Source organism: Aquarana catesbeiana, linkage group LG06 (genome assembly GCF_042186555.1).
Source record: "Aquarana catesbeiana isolate 2022-GZ linkage group LG06, ASM4218655v1, whole genome shotgun sequence".
NCBI lineage: Eukaryota > Metazoa > Chordata > Amphibia > Anura > Ranidae > Aquarana > Aquarana catesbeiana.
The window spans coordinates 100,396,299-100,419,352 of record NC_133329.1 but is presented as its reverse complement, the minus strand read 5'-3'; the positions used below and the strand labels follow the sequence as shown (position 1 = coordinate 100,419,352).

At 42.4% G+C, this 23,054-nt stretch overlaps 1 protein-coding gene across 5 annotated transcripts in view; it reads left to right on the top strand.

Annotated features, from left to right (window-relative positions):
• Positions 1–23,054, top strand: part of RBBP6 (RB binding protein 6, ubiquitin ligase) — a 78,224-nt gene that overhangs the window by 1,465 nt on the left and 53,705 nt on the right. For all 5 annotated transcript variants that reach the window (XM_073636526.1, XM_073636524.1, XM_073636525.1 and 2 more), the window contains exons 2-3: positions 15,518–15,617; positions 17,851–17,887. In XM_073636526.1, coding sequence (XP_073492627.1) covers positions 15,518–15,617; positions 17,851–17,887 — 137 coding nt within the window. The remainder of the gene's footprint in view (positions 1–15,517; positions 15,618–17,850; positions 17,888–23,054) is intronic.

Genomic DNA, 23,054 nt, shown 5'->3' with positions numbered 1-23,054 from the left:
TTTTCTGATCCTATTGGGTAGCAGAACCCTATCTTTGCTCTACAATATATGTGATTGGTTTAGGTACAAGTAATGTGGGTGTTGATTTAAAATAAGGAATGATGCAATGTGTGGTTTTGTTTCAGTTACTTTTATTTGCCTAGGTACATTGGTGTGACCTGGAATCATATAAGAATGCTTATCTCATGCCTGAGGGGTTGATGTGGAAGCCGACAATTAGCGTAGGGGTCAATTGCCCAGCACTATTCACAGAAGACCTTGCATTTTTCTCAGTGAATGCCAAGGTATTCTCTGATTGGATGAGGGAGAGGCAGGATGTTGTGATTTTCACTTTGTCCAATCAGAACACTCTGCATTAGTTGAAAAAAATGCTATCTACTGTACAGCTAGTGTCTAATACGTTCTGTGCCCCCCTGCATATTAAAGCGGTTGTAAACCGCTGGTGGTGAAAAAGAAAATCTTGCAAGGCAATGTCATAATGTGCTAGTATGCATTACATACTAGCACGTTATGAGAGACTTGCCTTAGAACAAAGCATTTCAGCGCTGAGACAGCTAACGTCTTTACCCTGTTTGGCTTCCAAGTTTGCGGCCTCCGGCCACATGAGTGGTCAGGGGCGCGATGACGTCTCCAGCTGCCATTTCCAGCACTGTAAGCCAGACCTTCACAGCGCATGCGCCAATGATGTCATCAGCTGCATGCACTCTGAATATCTCCTAAACGGTTCAAGTTTAAAAGATAGTCACAGTACCTACAGGTAAGCCGCCTTATAGGTTTTCCTGTAGGTACAAGAAGTGTAATAGTTTACAACCGCTTTAAATTTATAACTTAAGGGCTTCCCATTTTGGATAGAGTGGAAATGGATTAGAACACCCCTTACGTTTTTATTGCTATATATGTCTCTATTAGGGAGATTCACCCTCTCTATTTGTGCTGTTTACCATTATTGAAAGTAAAAGAAAATCCCAAACTTTGGGGTTGTTGTCCCCAGAAAAGTTGGGGAGGGGGGAGGCGTGCTCTAATAGCTGAAAACAATACCTTTTTGCGGTGCATTTTGAGCCCATACAAAATGAATGGGCTCAAATCGCACTGCAAAGAATTGCATGTAATTTAAACAGGAATACCATGCGATTCCTGTCTGAATCCTATGCGGTTCCCCCATTGCTCCTGTATAAATAGTTACATAGTAGGTGAGGTTGAAAAAAGACCATCAAGTCCAATCTATGTGTGTGATTATATGTCAGTATTACATTGTATATCCCTGTATGTTGTGGTCATTCAGGTGCTTATCTAATAGTTTCTTGAAACAATCGACCGCTGAGACCACCGCCTGTGGAAGGGAATTCCACATCCTTGCCGCTCTTACAGTAAAGAAGCCTTTACGTAGTTTAAGGTTAAACCTTTTTTCTTCTAATTTTAATGAGTGGCCACGTGTCTTGTTAAACTCCTTTCTGCAAAAAAGTATCCCTGTTGTGGGGTCACCAGTACGGTATTTGTATATTGAAATCATATCCCTTCTCAAGCGTCTCTTCAGAGAGAATAAGTTCAGTGCTTGCAACGTTTCCTCGTAACTAATATCCTCCAGACCCTTTATTAGCTTTGTTGCCCTTCTCTGTACTTTTGTACTCGCTCCATTTCCAGTACATCCTTCCTAAGGACTGGTGCCCAGAACTGGACAGCATACTCCAGGTGCGGCCGGACCAGAGTCTTGTAGAGTGGGAGAATTATCGTTTTATCTCTGGAGTTGCTCCCCTTTTTAATGCATGCCAATATTCTGTTTGCTTTGTTAGCAGCAGCTTGGATTGAACTATTTACCCCAATCCTTCAGGTCATTTATGAACAAAATAAATAGGATTGGTCCCAGCACAGAACCCTGGGGGACCCCACTACCCACCCCTGATCATTCAGAGTATTCCCTATTTATTACCACCCTCTGAACTCGCCCTTGTAGCCAGTGTAAACTAGAGCTGCACGATTCTGGCCAAAATGAGAATCACAATTTTCTTGCTTAGAATAAAAAGATCACGATTCTCGCGACGTAAAATCTCTCACATTATACAAAAAAAAAAAAAAAAATATGGGCTAACTTTACTGGTTAATTTTTTTTTTTTTAAATTCAAGTAATTTAAAAAAAAAGAAATTTCATTTGAAAGACTGCTGCGCAAATACAGTGTGACATAATTTATTGCAACAACCACCATTTTATTCTCTAGGGTGTCTACTAAAAAAATATATATGTTTGGGGGTTCTAAGTAATTTTCTAGCAAAAAAAAAACGATTTTAACTTGAAACCAACAAATGTCAGAAAAAGGTTTAGTGTTTAAGTGGTTAGACTTTTTTCACTTACAAAGTCTATTCCATTGACAAAATTGTTACAATGTTTATACTTAAGTTCAACTGATAAAGAATGTTTGGTTTCTTGGCAGACTGCCCGGTTTTTCAATTCCTTTCTTTTGAGGGCTGTGACTTCAGAAGAGCAGAGAGAATTCTTTGCATACAAAGAATTGTGAAACACTTTAGTCAAGATCACGATAACGATTCTTGAAGATTAATCACGATAACTATTCTTGACGATTAATTGTGCAGCTCTAGTGTAAACCCAAGATTGTCATTGACATCAGCCTGGGTTCACATAGGAGCTGTGGCGGGAAACTGCATGCGATTCCGACAGGGATTGCACTGCATTCCTGTTCAAATCGCATTTGATTTTTTTTTGCAGTGCGATTTGAGCCCATACATCCTGTATGGGCTCAAATCGCTCCACAAATGTATCGCAAGTAATTGACTGAGGGCATCAGTACTCGCTGGTAAGGTCGCTATCAGTGCAACCCTAGATGGGTTATAACCCTCCCATACTCTATACTAAATTGGGGGGGGGGGGGGTTGTATACAGTTCTATGTTAACCACCGGGGATCACTCGCTTGGCACCGCTGCCATCCGGAGAAAGTTTTATTTTTCCTAAATGAATATAAGGCATTCTCTGAATTGGACTTTTCCTTTCCACTTCGTCCAATTAGAGAACAACTTGTACTCATTGAAAATATACAGAATATTTTGTGACTGGTAGTGCCAACTAGTACAGTGATGGGCAACTTCCACAACAGTTCCTTGTTTATGAAATGTAAATACTTATATTTGGAAAATTGTAACTATGCAGTTAAGATTATACCTGAAGTTCAGCTTTTAAAACCCAACTCCAGGAAATATTTTTGTTTTTTTCAAGTTATAGGTGAAACAAAGCCAGCAGCTCAATCTTCCGCAGTGAATGAGTTTATTAATGCAGATGTAGTACAAAATACAGGCCTTGCATGTTTTTGGCATGTAGCCTTAATCAGCCATACAACCGAGGTGCTGGCTTTCTTTCATGTTTGCTGAGGTTCTGGGAGGACACTACAAGCCAGTGCACTGACTGCTCACCACCTCAGGGAATTATATCAGGTGTTTTATACTATATTTAGGTATGAAGTTGGGTTGAGCAAGCTTAGTAATCGCTAATGATTGGTATCTAGTGTCAGTAAAATTCACACTTGTGTTAAATGCCAGATTCAGTGTGAGCTTTGATTTCTATTTATTTTTTTCCACCTGCTTCTGCCACTTCCTGTTTTGTGCAATGAAAAGAAGGTTGCTCAATAAGCAACTTCTCCATGCAGAACATATTCTCTATTCTCAATGTTCTTTATTTGGAGAAGGGGGGTGGAAAATGTCATAATCTACCCCCTGTCCAATCAGAAAACACTATGCATTCATTGAAAAGAATTCAAGAGGTCTTAGTTCCACTTTTAAGAAAAATAGTATTAAACCCAGTTGAATGAAATTTAATATTTAGCAGTGTACTGTAGGACTTGCCATGTTTGATCTCTGCTTTCTGTCTGCAACCTGTCACTTGTTTGCATTCTGCCTTAGCAGTTTCTCTGTTCTCCATTTGCAACTTGAGGGTTGCTCCGCTGTCTTACAGGGTCCTATGGAGCTACCTTTTTATGTGCGCGCTTCAGCCTGTGACCGGGCTTGCATGTGTGCTAGGGATAAAGCACAGTTATTTGACCATAATGAGATGCAATGGGGTGTGTGTGTGTTTCAACCTGGGACAGGGTGAGCATGCACTGTTTTTGCAAAAAAAAAAAAAGAGGGGACTGGGTGTAAACCTGACTTAAGTGGGCCTAGGACAGAGGCTTACATGTGCTGTCCGTGGAATTATTTAGTGATGATGTGAGCAGTCGTGTGTTCTCTACAGTGCATGCTTCTGGACCAGAAGTTCAAGCTAGTGCTATAGATCTGTAAAGAGTAGGTGATTGAGGAAATATTTGATGCTGTAGGTTCCTTTGGTGTAAGTGAATACTTTAAAGAGGGTTTAATGCTACTTCAGGCTAGGTTCATAGTGTTGTGGGTGGTGCGGCTTGCGTTTGCATGGGAGGGCAGTCTTATCATTTGAATGGGCTGCTTTACCTGCAGAAAATGCTGGGGGAAGCTCCTTGACCTTTAAGACGTGGCCTTGTGGAACCTGTGGTTTCACACATACAAAAATGCGTGGGGTTTGATTAAGAATTGATGCCCCCCTCATGTGCTTCTGCTAAAGAGCAGCATGTCTTGGCCGCAGGTGCAGGAACGAGTACAATTTACACGCATTCCCTTACCCGCTTCAGTGTGAACCTAGGCTAGAAGTAGAGTAAAAGCCAAAGTGTTTTACATTTTAGATAGAGTAGGGACTGTTTTTAAAACCCCTGTCAAATTTTTTTTATTTGCCATCTCTGTCCTGTCTAAGTGATTTCTTCACTTCCTGTCCTGTTTGCACAATAGGAAGTGAGACAATCAAGAGACATCCCCCGTTTGTCACCAGAACAGACACCCCCAATGTATTACTTTTCCCCTGTTCTGGTGGCAACTCAGAAGTGTGGATTTTCCTTTACAGTACTTTTAGTCCAGTGACAGTTATTCTCAGTACAAAAAAATTAAAGTGTTATGCCCCGTACACACGGTCGGACTTTGTTCGGACATTCCGACAACAAAATCCTAGGATTTTTTCCGACGGATGTTGGCTCAAACTTGTCTTGCATACACACGGTCACACAAAGTTGTCGGAAAATCCGATCGTTCTAAACGCGGACGTAAAACACGTACGTCGGGACTATAAACGGGGCAGTGGCCAATAGCTTTCATCCCTTTATTTATTCTGAGCATGCGTGGCACTTTGTCAGTCGGATTTGTGTACACACGATCGGAATTTCCGACAACGGATTTTGTTGTTGGAAAATTTTATCTCCTGCTCTCCAACTTTGTGTGTCGGAAAATCCGATGGAAAATGTCCGATGGAGCCTACACACGGTCGGAATTTCCGACAACACGCTCCGATCGGACATTTTCCATCGGAAAATCCGACCGTGTGTACGGGGCACAAGTCTCCTTAACTGAGGAAGAGACGGCAACACCAACAGAGGTTTTAACCACCAAGATTTTCCTTACATGCAAATATTTTAGATTGATCAGAAAGGATTGCCAAAATTCCACTATGGCCAATCAGCATGGCAGCCAGAATTGATTGAGAACTCTAAATTTATTTGGATGAGTGTGTGTGTGTGTGTGTGTGTGTGTGTGTGGTTTTTATTTTATTTTTTTTCCCGAATTCAGTCAGGTTCTTGACATTGTACTAATTATATCTATACCTATATGAGGATGTTGGCATCTGTATTAGATCCCCTCATCTTTTAATTAATGGCCAGGAGATTTACCTGTCTGTGTTTTGGTGATCTTTGTTACATAGGCAGAAAAGGAAAATTAAAGAATGAAATTATAAAAACGTGATTTCCTGTTGTAGCTTCAGGGTAAGAGGTGAAGGGATCTCTCCCAGCTGGACACTGCAAGAAATGAACTAATAGGGAATTTAACCCTTCTACACAAAATTAAAGTTTGGGCTTTACATACACCTTAAAATCACTTCTTCTTTTAGGACACACCCCCCCCCCCCAAAAAAATAACCAAAACCTACGAGAAAGGGGTAAGTAATACTGAACGGCGTCTAGTGTGCTTGCTAGACTATAAGGAAGTCACTCAGCCGCCTTGTGGAATACCAACAAAGCTAAACATCCCAAAGCCCATGAGAATGAGTTCTGCTCAGATTTTTCAGGAAGGCAGAGTAATTTCACTTTGGAGAAACGGCCTGATCAATAAGGGTTAGAAAATTTTGAATGAAATGTCCGCTTTAAATTGATTGGATTTCCCTGATCAGATCTATCATTGCTTTCAATGAAATCTGCTTGTGACCTGCAGCAATGGTTTTCATACACAAGGCACTTGCATGGTCTTGCAGTTTTGGGTGTTGATCATGTATCTAGACTGGCATTGTCTGGATTTGTATAAGGTATGGAGTGGGTGCTGTTGTATAGGTAATCATAGTTCCATTTTTTTTCCCCCTCAAATATGTTTCCAAGACTGCATATCTAGGAAAGATATCCTCTGTCAGGATTTTATTGCTGTCTGTGTACTTGCTGCTGGAGATTTCTTTTTGTCCCATTGATCAAAGGGTGTCGGGTAAGCAGGAAGTGAGAGGGAAATCTCCACAGTGGGGGTGGGGTTCTAAACTTTTATTGCTTAAAAGTTTTGATTGCTTTATTGTAGGGCTGCAATTAAAAATTTTTTTTTCATAATCGATTAGTTGGCCGATTTTATTGTTTCAATTAATCAGTTAACCTTAAAAATAGTGCGGAGTATAATTTAGTTAATATGTAAAGTTTTAAAAAAAAAGGCAATTTTATTGGTGCAGTGGTAAATCTAAATATCCAACTATATGGTTAGAGAGCAAAATCCCTAATCCACTCTGAGAATAACACAGAAGAGATATACTGTATATACTATTAGAAGAGATATACTGTATATACTATTAGAAGAGATATACTGTATATACTATTAGAGGTTGAATCTGGTGAATATCATCAGACTCAGATGTTTTTTAAAAGAAAAAAAAAGTTGGACTGTTTTGCAGATTTTATAACAGAACTGTAATATATTATATGCTGTCCATACAAAAACAATGTCTTCCTTTAAAAACAGTCATTTTAAGAACGTTTGTTCGATTCTCGAATCGTTAGTAGGGTCAAATCGACGTTCGTTTCAACCACAGTGACAGTAAAATTTAGAAATAGAAAACTTCTTGGTCAAAGGAAATTTTCAGACAGTGTATGTGGTTTTCGTTCAGAAATTACATTCATTTTAAAACAGAATGTGAAAATTTCAAACATTCTTTCATTCAGCGAATGTACAAAGATTTTTCATATGAATATTCTCATCTGAAAATTGATCCGTGTGGCCAGCATAAAGGCTCGGTACACACCTATGCAGTTTGCTTTTGATCTGTTTCTACAGTGCTTTTTGCTGTGCGTTAAAGCGGAGTTCCACACAAGAATGGAACTTCCGCTTTTCGGAACCCTCCCCCCCTCCGGTGTCACATTTGGCACCTTTCAGGGGGGAGGGGGGTGCAGATACCTGTCTAAGACAGGTATTTGCACCCACTTCCGGCATAGACTCCCGTGGGAGTCTACGCCTCTTCCCGTCCCCTCCGCGCTGTCTCCTGGAGTTCCCAGGAGAGAGGCGGGGACCACTTGGGATGCGCAGCGCGACTCGCGCATGCGCAGTAGGGAACCGGGAAGTGAAGCCGCAACGCTTCACTTCCTGATTCCCTCACCTAGGATGGCGGCGGCAGCTGCCGAGAACCGAGCGGGTTCTCGGCGTTGCCTGCCGACATCGCTGGACCCTGGGACAGGTAAGTAGCCATGTATTAAAAGTCAGCAGCTGCAGTATTTGTAGCTGCTGGCTTTTAATATATTTTTTTTTTTTTTTTTTTGGCGGTGTGGGTGGACCCCCCGCTTTAAGTACAGTATAGAGTGCCCCAATAGCAAGGTAAAGAAAACTCCTGCCTTTAGAACCACTCACTTCCTGCCTAGGACTACATGTCCCATGAGGAATTGCTCCTCTCATATTTACAAGTTCTCAGGCACTTACTGACATGTATGGATGATGTACTGAGCTGTATGTGTGCTGCACTGTATTTCCTGATATGTAAAAAAAAAAAAAATGCATTCTGTATGCAGGCCAACTAATCGGCTGGCCGATTACTTGATTATGAAAATAGTAATTGATTATTTTAATAATCTATTAGTTGTCGATTAGTTGTTTCAGCCCTACTTTATTGGTTACAAAGAGTGAGTAGAACTCTCCCTAATGGAAACAAACATCAGTAAAAACCTGTTTATAACAATGGTGGGCAATTCATCTCCGCAAGGAGGCACATGAGAAACTGGCACTGTTGTGGAGGGCCGTACTTAATTCTTCTCCGTAATCATTTCAGACCTGGGAAGGTCTTTAAGTACGTAGGCATATGGTAGTGTGCCATTATAGGGTTAAAACAGGCAGGTAGGAGGCAATATAACATCACCTCACTGCCTGTCAAATGCCCTCTGGAAATTTCACTGCAAGGAGAGAGCCATCTTGACCTGGAGTGAAGGAGAGTTGCACGGGTCCTGGAGTTTGCAGCATGCAAGCGTTAACACAGGAAGAATTTGGGTAGCAGAGTATCAGGACGTCTCCTAGGCGATGCTCTTACACCAGAGCCGAGCCTCTCTACTGTACCAATCGGCTCCTCAGGCATTCTCCTTCCACTTCTTGCAGCTCACCACATGGGCATCTGCCAACCTGCCTTTCTGAGCCTGTCCTTCCTTGGTAAGGATGTTGACAGTTGATGCATAGAGGGCTGGATAGTGACAGCCAAGGGGTCGGATATGGTTCTAGTACTGCAATCTCACTTATAACCTTACCCCATTCTATCAAATGAGAATATTAAAATTTTGCTGATTTTTTTCAAAATAAAGCTGGATTTGCCTAAAAAATATAACTATCACTTTTTTCAATTTGATCCCTGTGGCAACACTTGCATCGTAAACACTGGCTGTGCACAGGGCCTTGACTTTTCTCTCTGAGTCAAGATTAAGCTACACCCCTGATGGTAAGCTCCTCCTTATGCCATTTAGTTATCAAATGCTAGTAATCTCAGTAAGCAGTACAGGGTCTGGCATTTCCCAGTTTAATCATGGCCTTCAGAGCAAGCATTATTCTTGATTTGTAGAGAAGTACAAACCCCCCTTTGCACAGCCTGAGCTTAGAATGCAGGGTGTTCCACAATGGTACAGGGGTTTATAGTAACAGGTACTTGCATCACAACAAGATGAATGCAACTCATTATGGTTGTTGCCTTAGGTCCTTTTAGGCCAGGTTAGATTTTATTTTTTTCAATTTGGCACAATTCTGAAACCATCCTTATAGATTGTGTTTGGGTGTTTAATTTAATTTAAAATTGGTTACACCCAAACTCTTCTGTCATTTCCTGTTGACAGGTTTCTCGTTTTTTTTGAATGATTCATACAATAGTATGATTTCATAAGTGAGGATCGATGTGTAAATGACTTGCCAGCTTAATCATAAACCTGTTTTGATTGTTTGCGTGAGTACAGATAAGTTTGTCAGAGGAAGGGTGGTTTTAAAGTGTGTACATGTAGAGGCAGAAACTTTTTTTGATAAGGGTGTGGGGGGGGGGGGGTTTAGTTCATATCCTTACTGTGGCAACCATTATTGCAGAGAAAGTAAAGCCTCGTACACAGGATGCAATTGTTGGCCAACTGAACGTCTGATTTTTGTCAAAAGGTTGTGTGCCTGGTTCTTTTCATGCATACTAACGGTACACAATTGTCGGCCAACAAACACGAACGTAGTGACGTACTAGGCGGAATTTCAGCTCTTGAGCGCCACCCTTTTGGACCCTTTCTGCTAGATTCGTGTTTGGTGAGCATGCGTATTTGTGCTTTCAACTTTTGTGTGACAGACTTGTGTACTAACCATCAGAAAATCTGACAACCAACTGTTGTCCGCCAAAAATTAAAAATTTTGGCAGAAAGTTGGACAACAATTGTCAAAAGGAGTGTACAAACATTCAGATTTTAGGACAACAGTCTGTCAATAGATAAAATCCTGCCAACAATCTGATCGTGTGTACGAGGCTTTAGGGTAAGCCTAGGTTCACACACACGGGAAACCCAGTTGTCCCTGTGCATTTCCCGAACCGCATTCACACAGTGTTTGCAATCCGCTGCAGGTGTCAATACAAAGTTGACCACAACCCAAAAGGAAGTTTGCCCGCATTGGATCCCATGGTATAAAGTTACCATGTTTGGCTCCAAAATAAGTTTCCTGCGCTACCTTGGGGCAATGCGGTGTGATTTGAGTCCATTCAAAATGAATGGGCTCAAATCGCACCGCACTGAATCGCATGTGAATGGCACAGGAATTCACTGCAGTTCCTGTGTGATTCACATGTTCAGCTCTGTGTGAACAGAGGCTTAACCACTTCAATACAGGGCACTTTTGCACCTTCTTGCCCAGGCCAATTGATGGGAACTGATAAGCTGTTCTGATGGGCACTAAGGCGTCACCGAGGAGAGGCCAACATGGTGGGCACTGATGGGCATTTATAGGTGGCACTGATGGCTGGCACTGATTTCACTGATGAGCATCACTGGTGGCACTGGCAGGCATTTTTCATTGGCACTGATTGGCAGCTACCTGGGCACTAATTGGCATTTCCCTGGTGGTCTAGGGTGGCATACCTGGTTGTCCTGGGCAGGCATCTTAGGGGAAGCTGCGCTGATAAACAGCACAGACCTGATCAACGGCTCTTCCTGTTTACATCATGATCAGCCGTGATTGGACACGGCTGATCACGTGGTAAGGAGTCTTCGTTAAAGACTCTTTACCTAGATTGGAGTTGCGGTGTTTCAGACTGACACGCCTCAACAACGATCGCCGCGATGCGCCCCCCCCCCCCCCCCCCCCCCCTTGTTATCCTGACCACGTCATGACGTTCGGTCAGGATAACACAACCACTTTGCCGACATAATTTTGCTATATGGTGGGTGGCAAGTGGTTAATCCTATAATTTAGGGGTCATCCAGCTAAAGTTGGCCCAGGAAGGAAGAGGGGGACAGCTTGTCAGTCTGTGGCAGGCTGAACATTGTACTGGGTAGTACCAGCATTTGGGGCCCTGTGCGTTTTTAGGGATGAAGGTCGGGAAAGTTTTATGAATGTATCTTAAATGGAAAACTATCTTTAGATACCTATAAACTATCTTTTAATCAAAAAGCATTTTGTTAAAAAAAAAATTGGATACAAATCAAAAAAATCCAATTGATTTTTATCCACCCTGCTTTGCAGGTTACCATTTGTGATTTTACAGAGGAGGTCTGGTGCTAGAATTATTGCTCTCGCTCTGACGATCACGGTGACACCTCACATGTGTGGTGCGATCACTGTTTACATATGTGTGCGGAACTAACGTGTGCATTAGTCACTGCATGTGAGCACGGGGTGACGGGGGTGCTTTTTGATCACTTTTATTGTCCAAAAGGAATGTAAACATTCCTTTTGACGGCAATAGCAATGACAGGTATGCTTTATGGCAGTGGTTCTCAACCTGGGGGTCGAAAGATGATTTGCAGGGGTCACAGTTTAATGGGCTGTTCCTGAAGTCCGCACTGCTTTCCCAGCCTTTTTGTGGCCGCCCAGCTGGGCTGTCCCTGGAGCCTGTGGCCGCCCACTCAGCCTCTTCGCAGCCGCCCATTCAGTTCACGGCATGGCTGAGGGGCAGAGACTAGAGGTCAGATGACTGGTGAGGAATGTAAAGTTGATGGGGCTGGAGGAGACCCTATCTCCTAATTTCAGCATAGGTGTCACTGCTACGAGACACCACAAAGTCGGAGACACAGTGAGTAACACTGCCCGTGATTAAAAGTCCCCACTACAGTTCTCAGATCAGCAGATGATCAAGAGCAGCTTAAGTTAGCACTTCCACTCATCCCAACTCCGCGCCAGCACTGCCACTCATCACTCATCCCATTCCTTACACCCCCACCAAGGAGTAAGAGAAGGAATAAAAATAGAGTATACATTGAAGGGAGAGGAAAAGAGGGGGGGGGGAACAAAGGGAAAAAAGGGAGAGAAAGAATAAGAACAAGAAAGATGGCTAGAGAGGATGGGGAAAAAAAGCAAGAAAACAGAACAAAGAGTAGTACATCCTAAAATGTACCATATGCTCCTTTCACACATGCGGACCGTTCAGATCTGCCTGTCAGTTTTTTCAGGCGGATCTGAACGGTCGCTTCATGCATCTCTATGGAGCATTGGATGTCAGCTGTGACATATCTGTTGACATCCGATACGCAAAATCCAGACGGATGGATGTCCTGTTTTCCATCCGTCTGGCGGATCGGATGAAAACGGACAGGCGGTCTGTAATGATCCAGTCCCCCCCCCCCCCCCCCCCCCCCCCAATGGGGAAGAGCAGACTCTCTGACAGGTCCATCCTTGCACAGAGTGCAGAGACTGACTTGTCATCCGCGGGTCAGTGGGGACCAACGGAGCGAACCCAGCTGAGCAAGCAGAGTAGTGAAAACGGACAGCCCCGTGTGAAAGGGGCCTAAGGGTTTTTAATACTGTACGAGTGGAAGGAACTCAGGGAAGAATGGTCAAACATTCCCATAGACCAGTGGTTCTCAACCTTTCTAGTGCTGTGACCCCCCCCCCCCCCCTCCAAAAAAAATACTACTAAAGTGCTGAAAGGGAAAAAAAATAAGCAAAAGTGTTTATTTTTTTATATTAGTCGTTTATAGTTGGTAATATGTGCAATAGCATAACATCCAATAGTTTTTATAGGTCTTTTTTTTTGGGGGGGGGGGTTATATTTAAAACTTGCAACCCCTTTATAAGACCCCCATTTTCAGCTGATATTTTTCAGACACCGAAATTTTGGTGCATCTCTAACAGATTTGGGGACTTCTAAATGTTGGTTCAAATTGAAATCCCTTTTTTAATCCTATTGAATTACAAAATAACTTGTGCAGCTATTTAAATGTCTCTTACACAGGCAATACTTAAGTGAAGGTCCACCCTAAAAAAAAAAAAAAAATTGCATAAAAAAAATTGGAGGGAAAATTTTTTTTTTAACTCACCTGAAATGGCTGTTGCTAGGCAGTCTTCCTAATGTACCTCTTCCCACGCCGCGGTGATGTTCAGTCTTCTGCCCGCGTTGTCTTCTGGGGAATGGGGCGCGGTGTGTTATGGGAACTGTGTGTGTCCCACAACACATCGCATCCCATTCACAAAGCACTGCGTGACATAGGCACAGTAGGAAACGGGCAGTGAAGCCGCAAGGCTCCACTGCCTGTTTCCCTTAGTTCGAATGGCGGTGCCGGGACCTGAGGGACTGGTCGGCCTCGGGTGGCCGACATCGCGGGCACCCAGGACAGGTAAGTGTGCTTATTAAAAGTCAGCAGCTACAGTGTTTGTAGCTGCTGACTTTAAATTTTTTTTTCCCGGCCGGAACCCACCTTAAGTTCACTATGGTATGGGATGCCACACCTGTGCTATGTATGTAAATGAAATGTGACATACGACTCCTGAGGCCAACAATTGGTTATCATCAGAGTACCCCAATTTTGATATCTCTGCTTTTTTTTTCAGCTGCAGAGATGTGGGGTTGTTGGTTGCCTTTTAGATTTTCAGGGGTAGACTTGAAATGTGTGTATAAAATATGTTACAGCTGTGCACCCATCTAGCATCTGTCTCGTAATCCGTTAGATTATTCTAGAACATTGTTGCTTATGAGTGTACCAACCCTAAATGTCTCCTCTGTTACTTTTGGTGTTTGTTTTATTGAAGCCATTAAAGGAGAAGTCCAGCCTGAGCTTGTTTGGCTGGGCTTCTCCTATGGGGGTCACAGGACCCGTTTTCAGTCCGCTCTCTGCTGATGTCCCTGGAATCAGTCCAGGCACCGCGCCAGTGAAGTCCGGGTGCTGCCAGGTGCCCGGACTGATGCCCATCACAGCGAGCCGCTGAGAGCCTGAGAGGGCCGCTCCCCACCCCTCCACAGCTCAGCGCTCCAATGAACGAGGAGGAGTTGAGCAGAGAGCTGCTGATTGACAATCATCAACTTTCCGCTCGGATCTGTGAGAACCAAGCCATCGGCACATCAAAGTATGCAGCCATCCGGGGTAAAGCTGTCCACATAGACCGTCGCCCGCACTGCCATTGGCGTTGTCACTTCCACGCTGCCCTCCAAGGGCCATTCAAGCCTCGCTTTCAAATCGCTCTACTGCAGGGTAGTCTTCCTGGTCACGATTGCAGACTGACAGCAGTGAGAGCCGGTGGTGCGGAGGACGGTCTATGTGGACAGCTTTACCCCCGATGTCTGCATACTTAGATGTGCCCGTTTTAATCATCAACCATGTGAGTTGCTGAATGTTGGACCTTCATTACATGTAACCATATTGCTACACTTAGACGCCTCTCTTCTCTTTTATACTCTGTAGCACCTGCTGGATTTTGCTTCTAACCCCCTTGTGGAGGCTTCCATTTGTGGATGGACATTTTTATGGTTACACAACCAATCACATTGCTAGAATCTTTTTATATGGACTATAAACTGAAGGATTTATGAATAAATGGTTGTGGAACGAATCATCTGAGTTTCCATTATTTCCTATGGGGAAATTCGCTTTGATATACAAGTCCTTTGGATTACAAGCCCTTTGGATTACAAGCATGCTTCCAGAACAAATTATGCTTGCAATCCAAGGTTTTACTGTATTGGTTACATTTCGACTTCTGGTCTTTAAAATGCTCTGCTAGAACCATCTGTTGGGTTTTACTTGTAAATTCTATAGTTAACGCAAACAGCCTTTATGTTCCAAGTATGAAGGATTTTGGCTGCCTTTAGCGGTAACATGTTAAAACTTGTACATTGTACAGTTTACATTAGTGCACAGACCCTGCCTAATATTTAAATAGGAATGGATGTTTTATCACATGCACTAGTGGGATCTGTATAATTTTGTAACTTCCAAACCTCTTAAGGGCAGAAATATACTTTCTAGAACTATGAACCTCTTACCTTTTTGCGTCCATTCAATTGTTTGAGTATTTAATGTGGAACCAACCTAATTTTATTGAGTTTCCTGCTTTAAAGAGCAGGAGTATAACTACGTTCCTTTCAGTGAAAAAATAGTGTCCCATTTCCTAGATTAATAAATAATTTATAGTAATTAACATTCTGTGCTTTAGAGCGCTTAGTCAATGCAGGTTTTAGTGCATCATTATGTATGTGTAAGGTTAGGACAGGCCCCCCCAAAATGACTAGAACATTGAATTGCCAAACTATCTTCAAATTGCCTGCAGCTGAAGGTGATGAGAGTTGTACAAGTTTCGAAATTTTGCTAAATGTTGCTTCCCAGTCTTTATAAAATCTAAACCTTCCATAAAAGCGTCTTAGCTTTTGGTAAAGGGAAGATGTTTTAAGGAGTATCTTATTTTAAATATTTTCCGTTTCATAAAATGCAAGCCTTTTAAGTGTCCAGTTTGTTTCATGCGGAAGTTGTTCCAGTCATTGTACTTAATGCTTTACTTTTTTTTTTTTTTTAACCACTATAGAGTACACAGATGAAGCTGCTCTTATTCCTAAGAACTCATCCGTCATTGTTAGGAGAATTCCTATTGGTGGAGTAAGAACTACAACAAAAACATTTGTCGTGTAAGTGCTGTTGTAATTTTTTTCACTATGTTGTATTTATATAGTAGTATGTTGCATAAGAAAATTTAGGCATCTGCTTTTAGTGACTGGCTAGTTTTCCAATGTTCCCCTCAACATGCTTTGGGGGTTTGAAAACGTATTGGGTTGCTGTTGGAAATACATTTTGATCAGCAATTAAAGCAGATCTAATTGCTTAAATCTATCCTCCACTCCTGTCACCTTTTTAATCATAATATCTGCTTTGTGATACCTAAGTTGCCCATACATGGATTGAAATGCAGCTGGTACAGCTGGGACTGGCTGAATTTTGATCCATGTATGGGTACTGTGGTTGTGCAGAAGTTGATCTGCCTATTGACCTATGTACAACTGCTCTGTCACATTTTCTCTGCATGATCATCACCGCAGGCTAAAGACTGCAGCACTGATCAGTGTATTCTGATGGGGGGGGGCGCATCCCCACTGTCGGAGTACAATAGACCAGCAGGAGGATTCCCACATCTTTCTCTAATCTGTAGATGGGGGAATCTGGTCCGGTCCATTTTTTTTTTTTTTTTTTTTTTTAAAGGTGTGTTTTTTTTAATTCAAACTGTGGGTTGAATGTAAACACTGTGTGGGCTGTCTTACACAGTCTGCCTTGGCAAAGGTGGGTGGTTTATGGTTGCTTTCAACTGCTGACACCTTTGTTTAGGTGTAACTTATTGACTGGTAAGGCTTGCTAGATAAATATCAGAAAGAGAGGTTTTTGACAATAGAGATGATGAGACAGGATAGTTGGGGGAGTATAATAGGGGTTAGGTTTAGAATGTAGTTTTAGGCCAGTTGTAATATTGTATCTGAATAGTTTTCAGTTTTGCTCTTTAAGCACACAACCAGCTGGTCATAGGTTGCTTAACCGGTTCCCGACCGGCTCACGCAGATAAACTGCAGCAGAATGGCTCTCCTGGGTGAAATTCCGTATATATACGGCTTTACCCAGGAGAGCCACCAGAGGGCGTGCGTGCACTCACTGCACAGCGGGAGGACCCGATGCGTGTGGCCAGCGGGCGCATGCACGAGAGCCAGCATAGGGATTTGTGGGTGTAAACCCGCAAATCCCAGTGATGTCAGAGCAGAGGAGACAGATCGTGTGTTCCTACAAAGTAGGAACAGTGATCTGTCGTCTCTGCTAGTTGGTCCCATCCCCACACAGTTGGAACACACTGAGGGAACAGTTAACCCCTTGATCGCCTCCTAGTGTTAACCTCTTACCTGCCAGTGACATTTATACAGCAATCAGTGCCTAGTTATAGCACTGATTGCTCTATAAATGTCAATGGTCCCAAAAATGTCAAGTGTCCGATCTGTCCGTCGCAACACCGCTAAAAATCGCAGATTGCCGCCATTACTAGTAAAAAAATAAATATGCCATAAATCTTTCCCATAGTTTGTAGACACTATAACTTTTGCGCAAACCAATCCATATGCGCTTATTGCAATTTTTTTTAATCAAAAATATGTAGAAGAATACATATTTTCCTAAACTGATGAAGTTTTTTTTTTTTTGTTTTTTTTTTTTTTTTTCAATTTGGGGGATATTTATCATAGCAAAAAGTAAAAAAAAAAAAAAAGTGTTGTTTTTTTTTTTGTTTTTTTTTTTTTGTTTTCAAAACTGTCACTTTTTGTTTTATAGCGCAAAAAACCCCCGCAGAGCTGATGAAATACCACCAAAAGAAAGCTCTGTTTGTGGGGGAAAAAAGTATGCAAATTTTGTTTGGGTGCAACATTGCATGGCCTCAATTGTCAGTTAAAGCGACGCAGTGCCAGGACAGGAAGGGGGTAAAATCTTCCGGGGCTGAAGTGGTTAAGCAAATACTTGAACTTTGTCAGAAACATGATCCAGCATGAAGGGGGGGGGGGGGAGAGACGACCGGCCAAGAAGCCAGGCTTCAACCATTAGTTTACTGTATTTAGACCCTGTTACTGTGTATCTAGGGCTTTGAAATAGTAACAGAAGTATGCATCTGAATATATAGTGGGACTTCTGGTTTTGATGGGCTCTGCATCTTTCTAAAAATCTTTTAATAAGAGATTTACCCGGGAGTGCATATAGCCATATGGATGTGCTACCTGGCCTATAGTCCTTACAGCTACCAGTTCAGTATGAACATGCTCAGAATTTTTTTGTTTTACTTTATGTTGGATGCGAATTGATTTCGCTAATTGCTTTGCTCTTTTCTCATTTGCATTCTAGAAATCGTAATGAGCCAGTGAGTGGAACATCAAAAGCAGTATGTAAAACCCACAATCACCCTTTTCCTTATACTTCTTTACTCCAGCCTTTAAAGTGCAGGCACACACCTGCTCCTCTTTCTGTGTGGTTCTGTTGAAACTGTGAATTTGTAAAAGCCACTGTATTTTGCATACTGGTAATGATGAGCTCTTTGTGAAAGTGCACATTTCCCCTTGGTGCTGTATTTCATATTGAATGCAAAATGATTTCCTGTTATACAGGACCTTGTACCGTCTGTATGAGCGGTCACTAGTGTGAACATGCTGTCATGTTCTGTTGTGTTTTGACTTTAAGATCTGTTTGTATATAGGTCTTTTGTATTGTTTCTTTACAATAAAGTATTACATGTGTCAGTTTTTATAAAACTTCTATTATGAAACTGGGTTGTTTACATTTTACATCATTTTACATGTGTATTGTTTAAATCTTTATTATGAACTGCCTTTTTCTCTGCTTTGAAAGAATTTCTTGCAGCATGTTATGTAATGATGATGTTACAGTATATTGTTGACTAATTACAGATTATCTGTTTTCAATGCACCTGTTCTCTACTGGGTTGCGGCCTCACCTTATTGTCTGTCACATGTGATGTCTCAAAAGCATTGGAGCCAAGTCATTTTTACCCTAGCTTAGGCAGTTGCTGTGTGTTGCCAGTCCCCAGGGTCCAACATTGCAGTGCTATATATTTCATAATAATACAGTGCTGGACAAATCTCTAGAGCCACATAGTCTTTGGAAGCACCTTGTTTGTCTTCCCTTTTATAAAAGATGGAAAGAAAAAAAAAAGCAAAGATCTATACTCTATTAACGTAAAGCAATGTTAACAATCTTCTTGGGATAAATGGAGTCATCCAAGTGCCCTGGATAATCGGGTTTCCTGGAAATCCAAGCTCTGTCAGTGCACTGGTCTGAGCTCTGGACATGACTTGCAGCCATGTGTAAAAAGTATCTAACACATCCGGTCATGGATTTGTGTTGAGAATTTTAGTTATTTGCAGCTGTTAAGGTATCAAAACTGAATTACATGGCATTGTCCAATTAAAGAGGAAGTAATCCCTGATGGGTTTTACTACCTCTTTTGCTCGCTGCAAAGCCTGCAAATGAAAAGCATAATGGGCTAGTATGCATCGCATACTAGCCCATTATGTGCCACTTACCTGCAAAAGAATCCAGCTATGTCCCCTGTGTAGGCAGCGTCCATCTTCTGGCCCCTCTTCCTTCCGGGCCGCGGACTCCAGCTCTGTGATTTGCCAGAGCCGCGTGACGTCACTCCCGCGCATGCGCACGGGAGCCGCGATTATCGGCACAGGCTAGGGAAGAAACGGCACTTCGTTTTTGTTCCCCACGCATGCGCCATTGGAATTTTCGACGGGCTACAAGTGAAATATCTTCTAAACGGCGCATGTTTAGGAGATATTTCCACTACCTATAGATAAGCCTTATTCTAGGCTTACCTATAGGTAAAAGTCCAAAAAGTAGGTTTACAACCACTTTAAATGTAGAAAATAAAATCAATTTCAATATTATGACCTTTTTCACACGTGTTAAGCATGTACACCATTGATTGGCAGCTTGGTTTGGCAGCTGAAGCTGCCAGGTGCTGCTTGTAGGCTGCCCATGTAGATCTTTTGGTAGACAGCGGCTACATGGACACAGCGGGTGAGCAACCCCAAACATACACAATCTGCATTTTGGTTCCACTCACCGGAACCCCCACACCTGCGTTCTTGCAACCGCTGTGTTCCTATACACTTGCAAAGGCTATCTGCATGCAGCACCTGGCTTGTCCAGCTGCGTAAACAAACCGTACATTCATGGTGTATGGGCCTCAGTGCCCCTGTGAATGAGGCCTATAGCAATCTGTCTTGCAGCACTGTAAATTCGTGTAAAATTGTTCTACAGAACATGCTATACATTAGGTAAAACGCTTGGTGTATAAAATTAGTGGCGCTACATCACTGCTAGGTAGAATAGTACAAAACTGTTTTGAGTTTGGTAGATTGGGTTATAATTACAAGGCTACTTACTGTAACTACTCAGTTTATAAAATGAGTCCTGTATGGAAAATTGGGATTGGTGTAACAGTGGGTATACTTGGCATCTTGGCATTGCTGAACATCTAAACTGAGCTGTGCAGCTCGGTGTACAGTGAGGACAGGCAAGGAAGTAACTAGAATACAGAACTGATGTGGCATGTCCCTTCTGCATTAAAACTCCTGCCTGTTGGCAATTTTGTGTTTGTTTTTTTTTTTTGTTAGAGTTCCAGTTTAACCACTTCCCATCTCGCGCATAGTAATGTGACAGCCGCAAAGTGGCTCTGCCATCCCGGGTGGCCGTCTTATGATGTCCTCGGCTTCACCTCCGTCTAGGGGGCGCGCGCTGCCTGGTTACTCCGGAGTCTATGTGCGTGCCCGGCAGCCGTGATGTCCGCCGGGCACCTGCGATTGCTTGTCACAGAGCAGGGACGTGGGTCTGTGTGTTTAAACACACAGATCCACGTCCTGTCAGGGGAGAGGAGACAGATTTTGTGTTCCTTGTATATAGAAACACTGATCGGTCACCTCCCCCAGTCAGTCCCCTCCCCCCACAGTTAGAATCACTCCCTATGTAACACATTTAACCTCTTGATCGCCCCCTAGTGTTAACCCCTTCCCTGCCAGTGACATTTATACAGTAATCGGTGCATTTTTATAGAACTGATCACTGTATAAATGTCAATGGTTCCAAAATAGTGTCAAAAGTGTCAGATCTGTCCGCCGCAATACCACAGTCCTGACAAAAATCGCAGATCGCCGCCATTACTAGTAAAAAAAAAAAAAATAATAATAAAAATGCCATAAATCTATCCCCTATATTTTAGGCGCTATAACTTTTACACAAACCAATCCATATATGCTTATTGCGATATTTTTGGTTAAAAAAAAAATGAATATTGGCCTAAACTGAGGAAGAATTTTTTTTTTTAAATTAGGATATTTATTATGGCAAAATTTAAAAAAAATAGTGTTTGTTTTTTTTTTTGTTTTTTTGATAGCGCAAAAACTAAAAACCGTAGAGGTGATCAAATACCAGCAAAAGAAAGCTCTATTTGTGGGGAAAAAAAGATTGAAATTTCATATGGGTACAGTGTTGCATGACCATGCAATTGTCATTTAAAATGTTACAGCACTGAAAGCTGAAAATTGGCCTGGGCAGGAAGGGGTGAAAATGCCCTGTATTGAAGTGGTTAAGGTAGACATTAGTTGATTGTCTTGTGTGATCAGTTACCAAGCAGTTGTCTCTGATTGTTGTACTGATATACACACTTACATTGTGCATATAAAGCAGGGAGGAAACCTGCAGTGACATTTTCTGGTTATAGGCATACAGTGGTTTCCTGGTTTTGCTGAAATTGGCAGGATCAGGCAAATATTCTGTTAGGTCTGTCTGCACAATTCCGCAAATGCTTTTTTAAAAAGGTTGTAAATGCAGAAGGTTTTCTTTACCTTAATGCATTAAGATAAAACCTTCTGTTTGCAGCAGCACCCCAATAATTACCTGAGCCCCGTCTCTATCCAGTGATTGATGCAGGAGTGTCTTGGCTGCCCAGATCCCCCCTCATTGGCTGAGACAGCAGCATGGCTCCATTGGCTCCTGCTGCTGTCAAAGTCAGTTGGGCAAAGAGGAGAGAAAGGGGGCCGAGCCTCGGCTCTGTGTCTGAATAGACAGAGGGATCTGTGGCTGGGCTCGGGTGCCTCTATAGCAAGCTGCTTGTTGTGGGGGCACTTACCAGGAGGGAGGGGCTAGGAGCACTGAAGAGGGACCCAAGAAGAGGAGGCTCGGGGCTGCTCTGTGCAAAACCATTACACAGAGCAGGTAAGTATGACATGTTTATTTTTTACTAAAGGAAAACAGGAGACTTTACAATCTAAGCAGTTTTCTGTGTACCTAACATTTTCATGACCAGGGTTACTTGATGGCCAAGCCATATTTTAGGAGCATTGGTTATCTTGATTAGAACTTTGCCTATATAATTTTCAAGTTTTCAGGGGTATATGCATAATATTTTGGTAGTGTTTTAGGGCTCGTGCAGATCTTTGCTTTGTGGTTACTGCAACGCTCTGTGCGTTGCATTTTCTCTATTTTTAAGACATTCACAAAGTTGTTATAGTAGTAACCAATGCACATGCTAAGAAAGATCATGTTTTTTCTGCGTTAAGGTGGAGTGCCAACCCATTAAAAATGAATGGGTTGCGATGACGTTGCTTGCCTTAACACGCAGTACAGTTTAACAGATAATGTGAACTGGACTGTTTGATGGACAAAATATGACAAATTCGCTTAATTATACTTTTCTGAACACTTTTTTTCTTTTTGACTATGCTATTCTTAAAGCTGCATCCTGCCAACTACTTCTGTCAAAGTGCCTCCATCTGCTAGGTACAATAACAGCTGTGTAAACAAAGCCATGTACTCGCTGTGATTGGCTTTCATAGTGATCACATGATTGCAACCTTGCTGGTTGGCTTCAGATCACTGTATTTGACAGGGCAGTTTTCTGAGCATAGTCAGAGCTTAGAGGCTGCTTGCCCCAATGTTGGCCTATAGCTGGGTACACACATACCAGTGGATTAAATGAAAAAAAACGAATGGACCCCCCCCCCACATCAGAAAAAGTGACGCTGATGTGGGGATCTCTTCCGCTGAGACATGTATTCCGACAGGGGAACTAACACCCCACCCCAGAATACACTGACCAGCACTTTCTGCACACCTATGCGTTTAGGGCTAGAAATCTGAACTCGTCAAAATTTGCATTCAGGTGAGGAGCGTTAGGGCAGGAGACTCCGGGTGCGTTTAACTGCATGTTAACACGCCTAAACGCATTTAGCATTTGAGTGTTCATTCATTTTAGTGACGGGATTAAATAAATATTCTGGCCGTTGAAATGAATACTGTAAACGTCCGACGCACCTAAATGCAACTTTTTTAGGTTCATTAACGCTGCTTTTCTCTTGTGAGGAGAAATGTGTTCAGAAGAGCTGGATAAACTCCCAGTGTGCATGAGGCCTAATAAACAAGCTGTGGGCAGGAAGCAACGAAACACATTGACAGAATTGGATGAGCATTGGCTTGCTTCTAAAGACTAACCGCTATTTTATGTCTTTGAAATCTGTCATAACTTT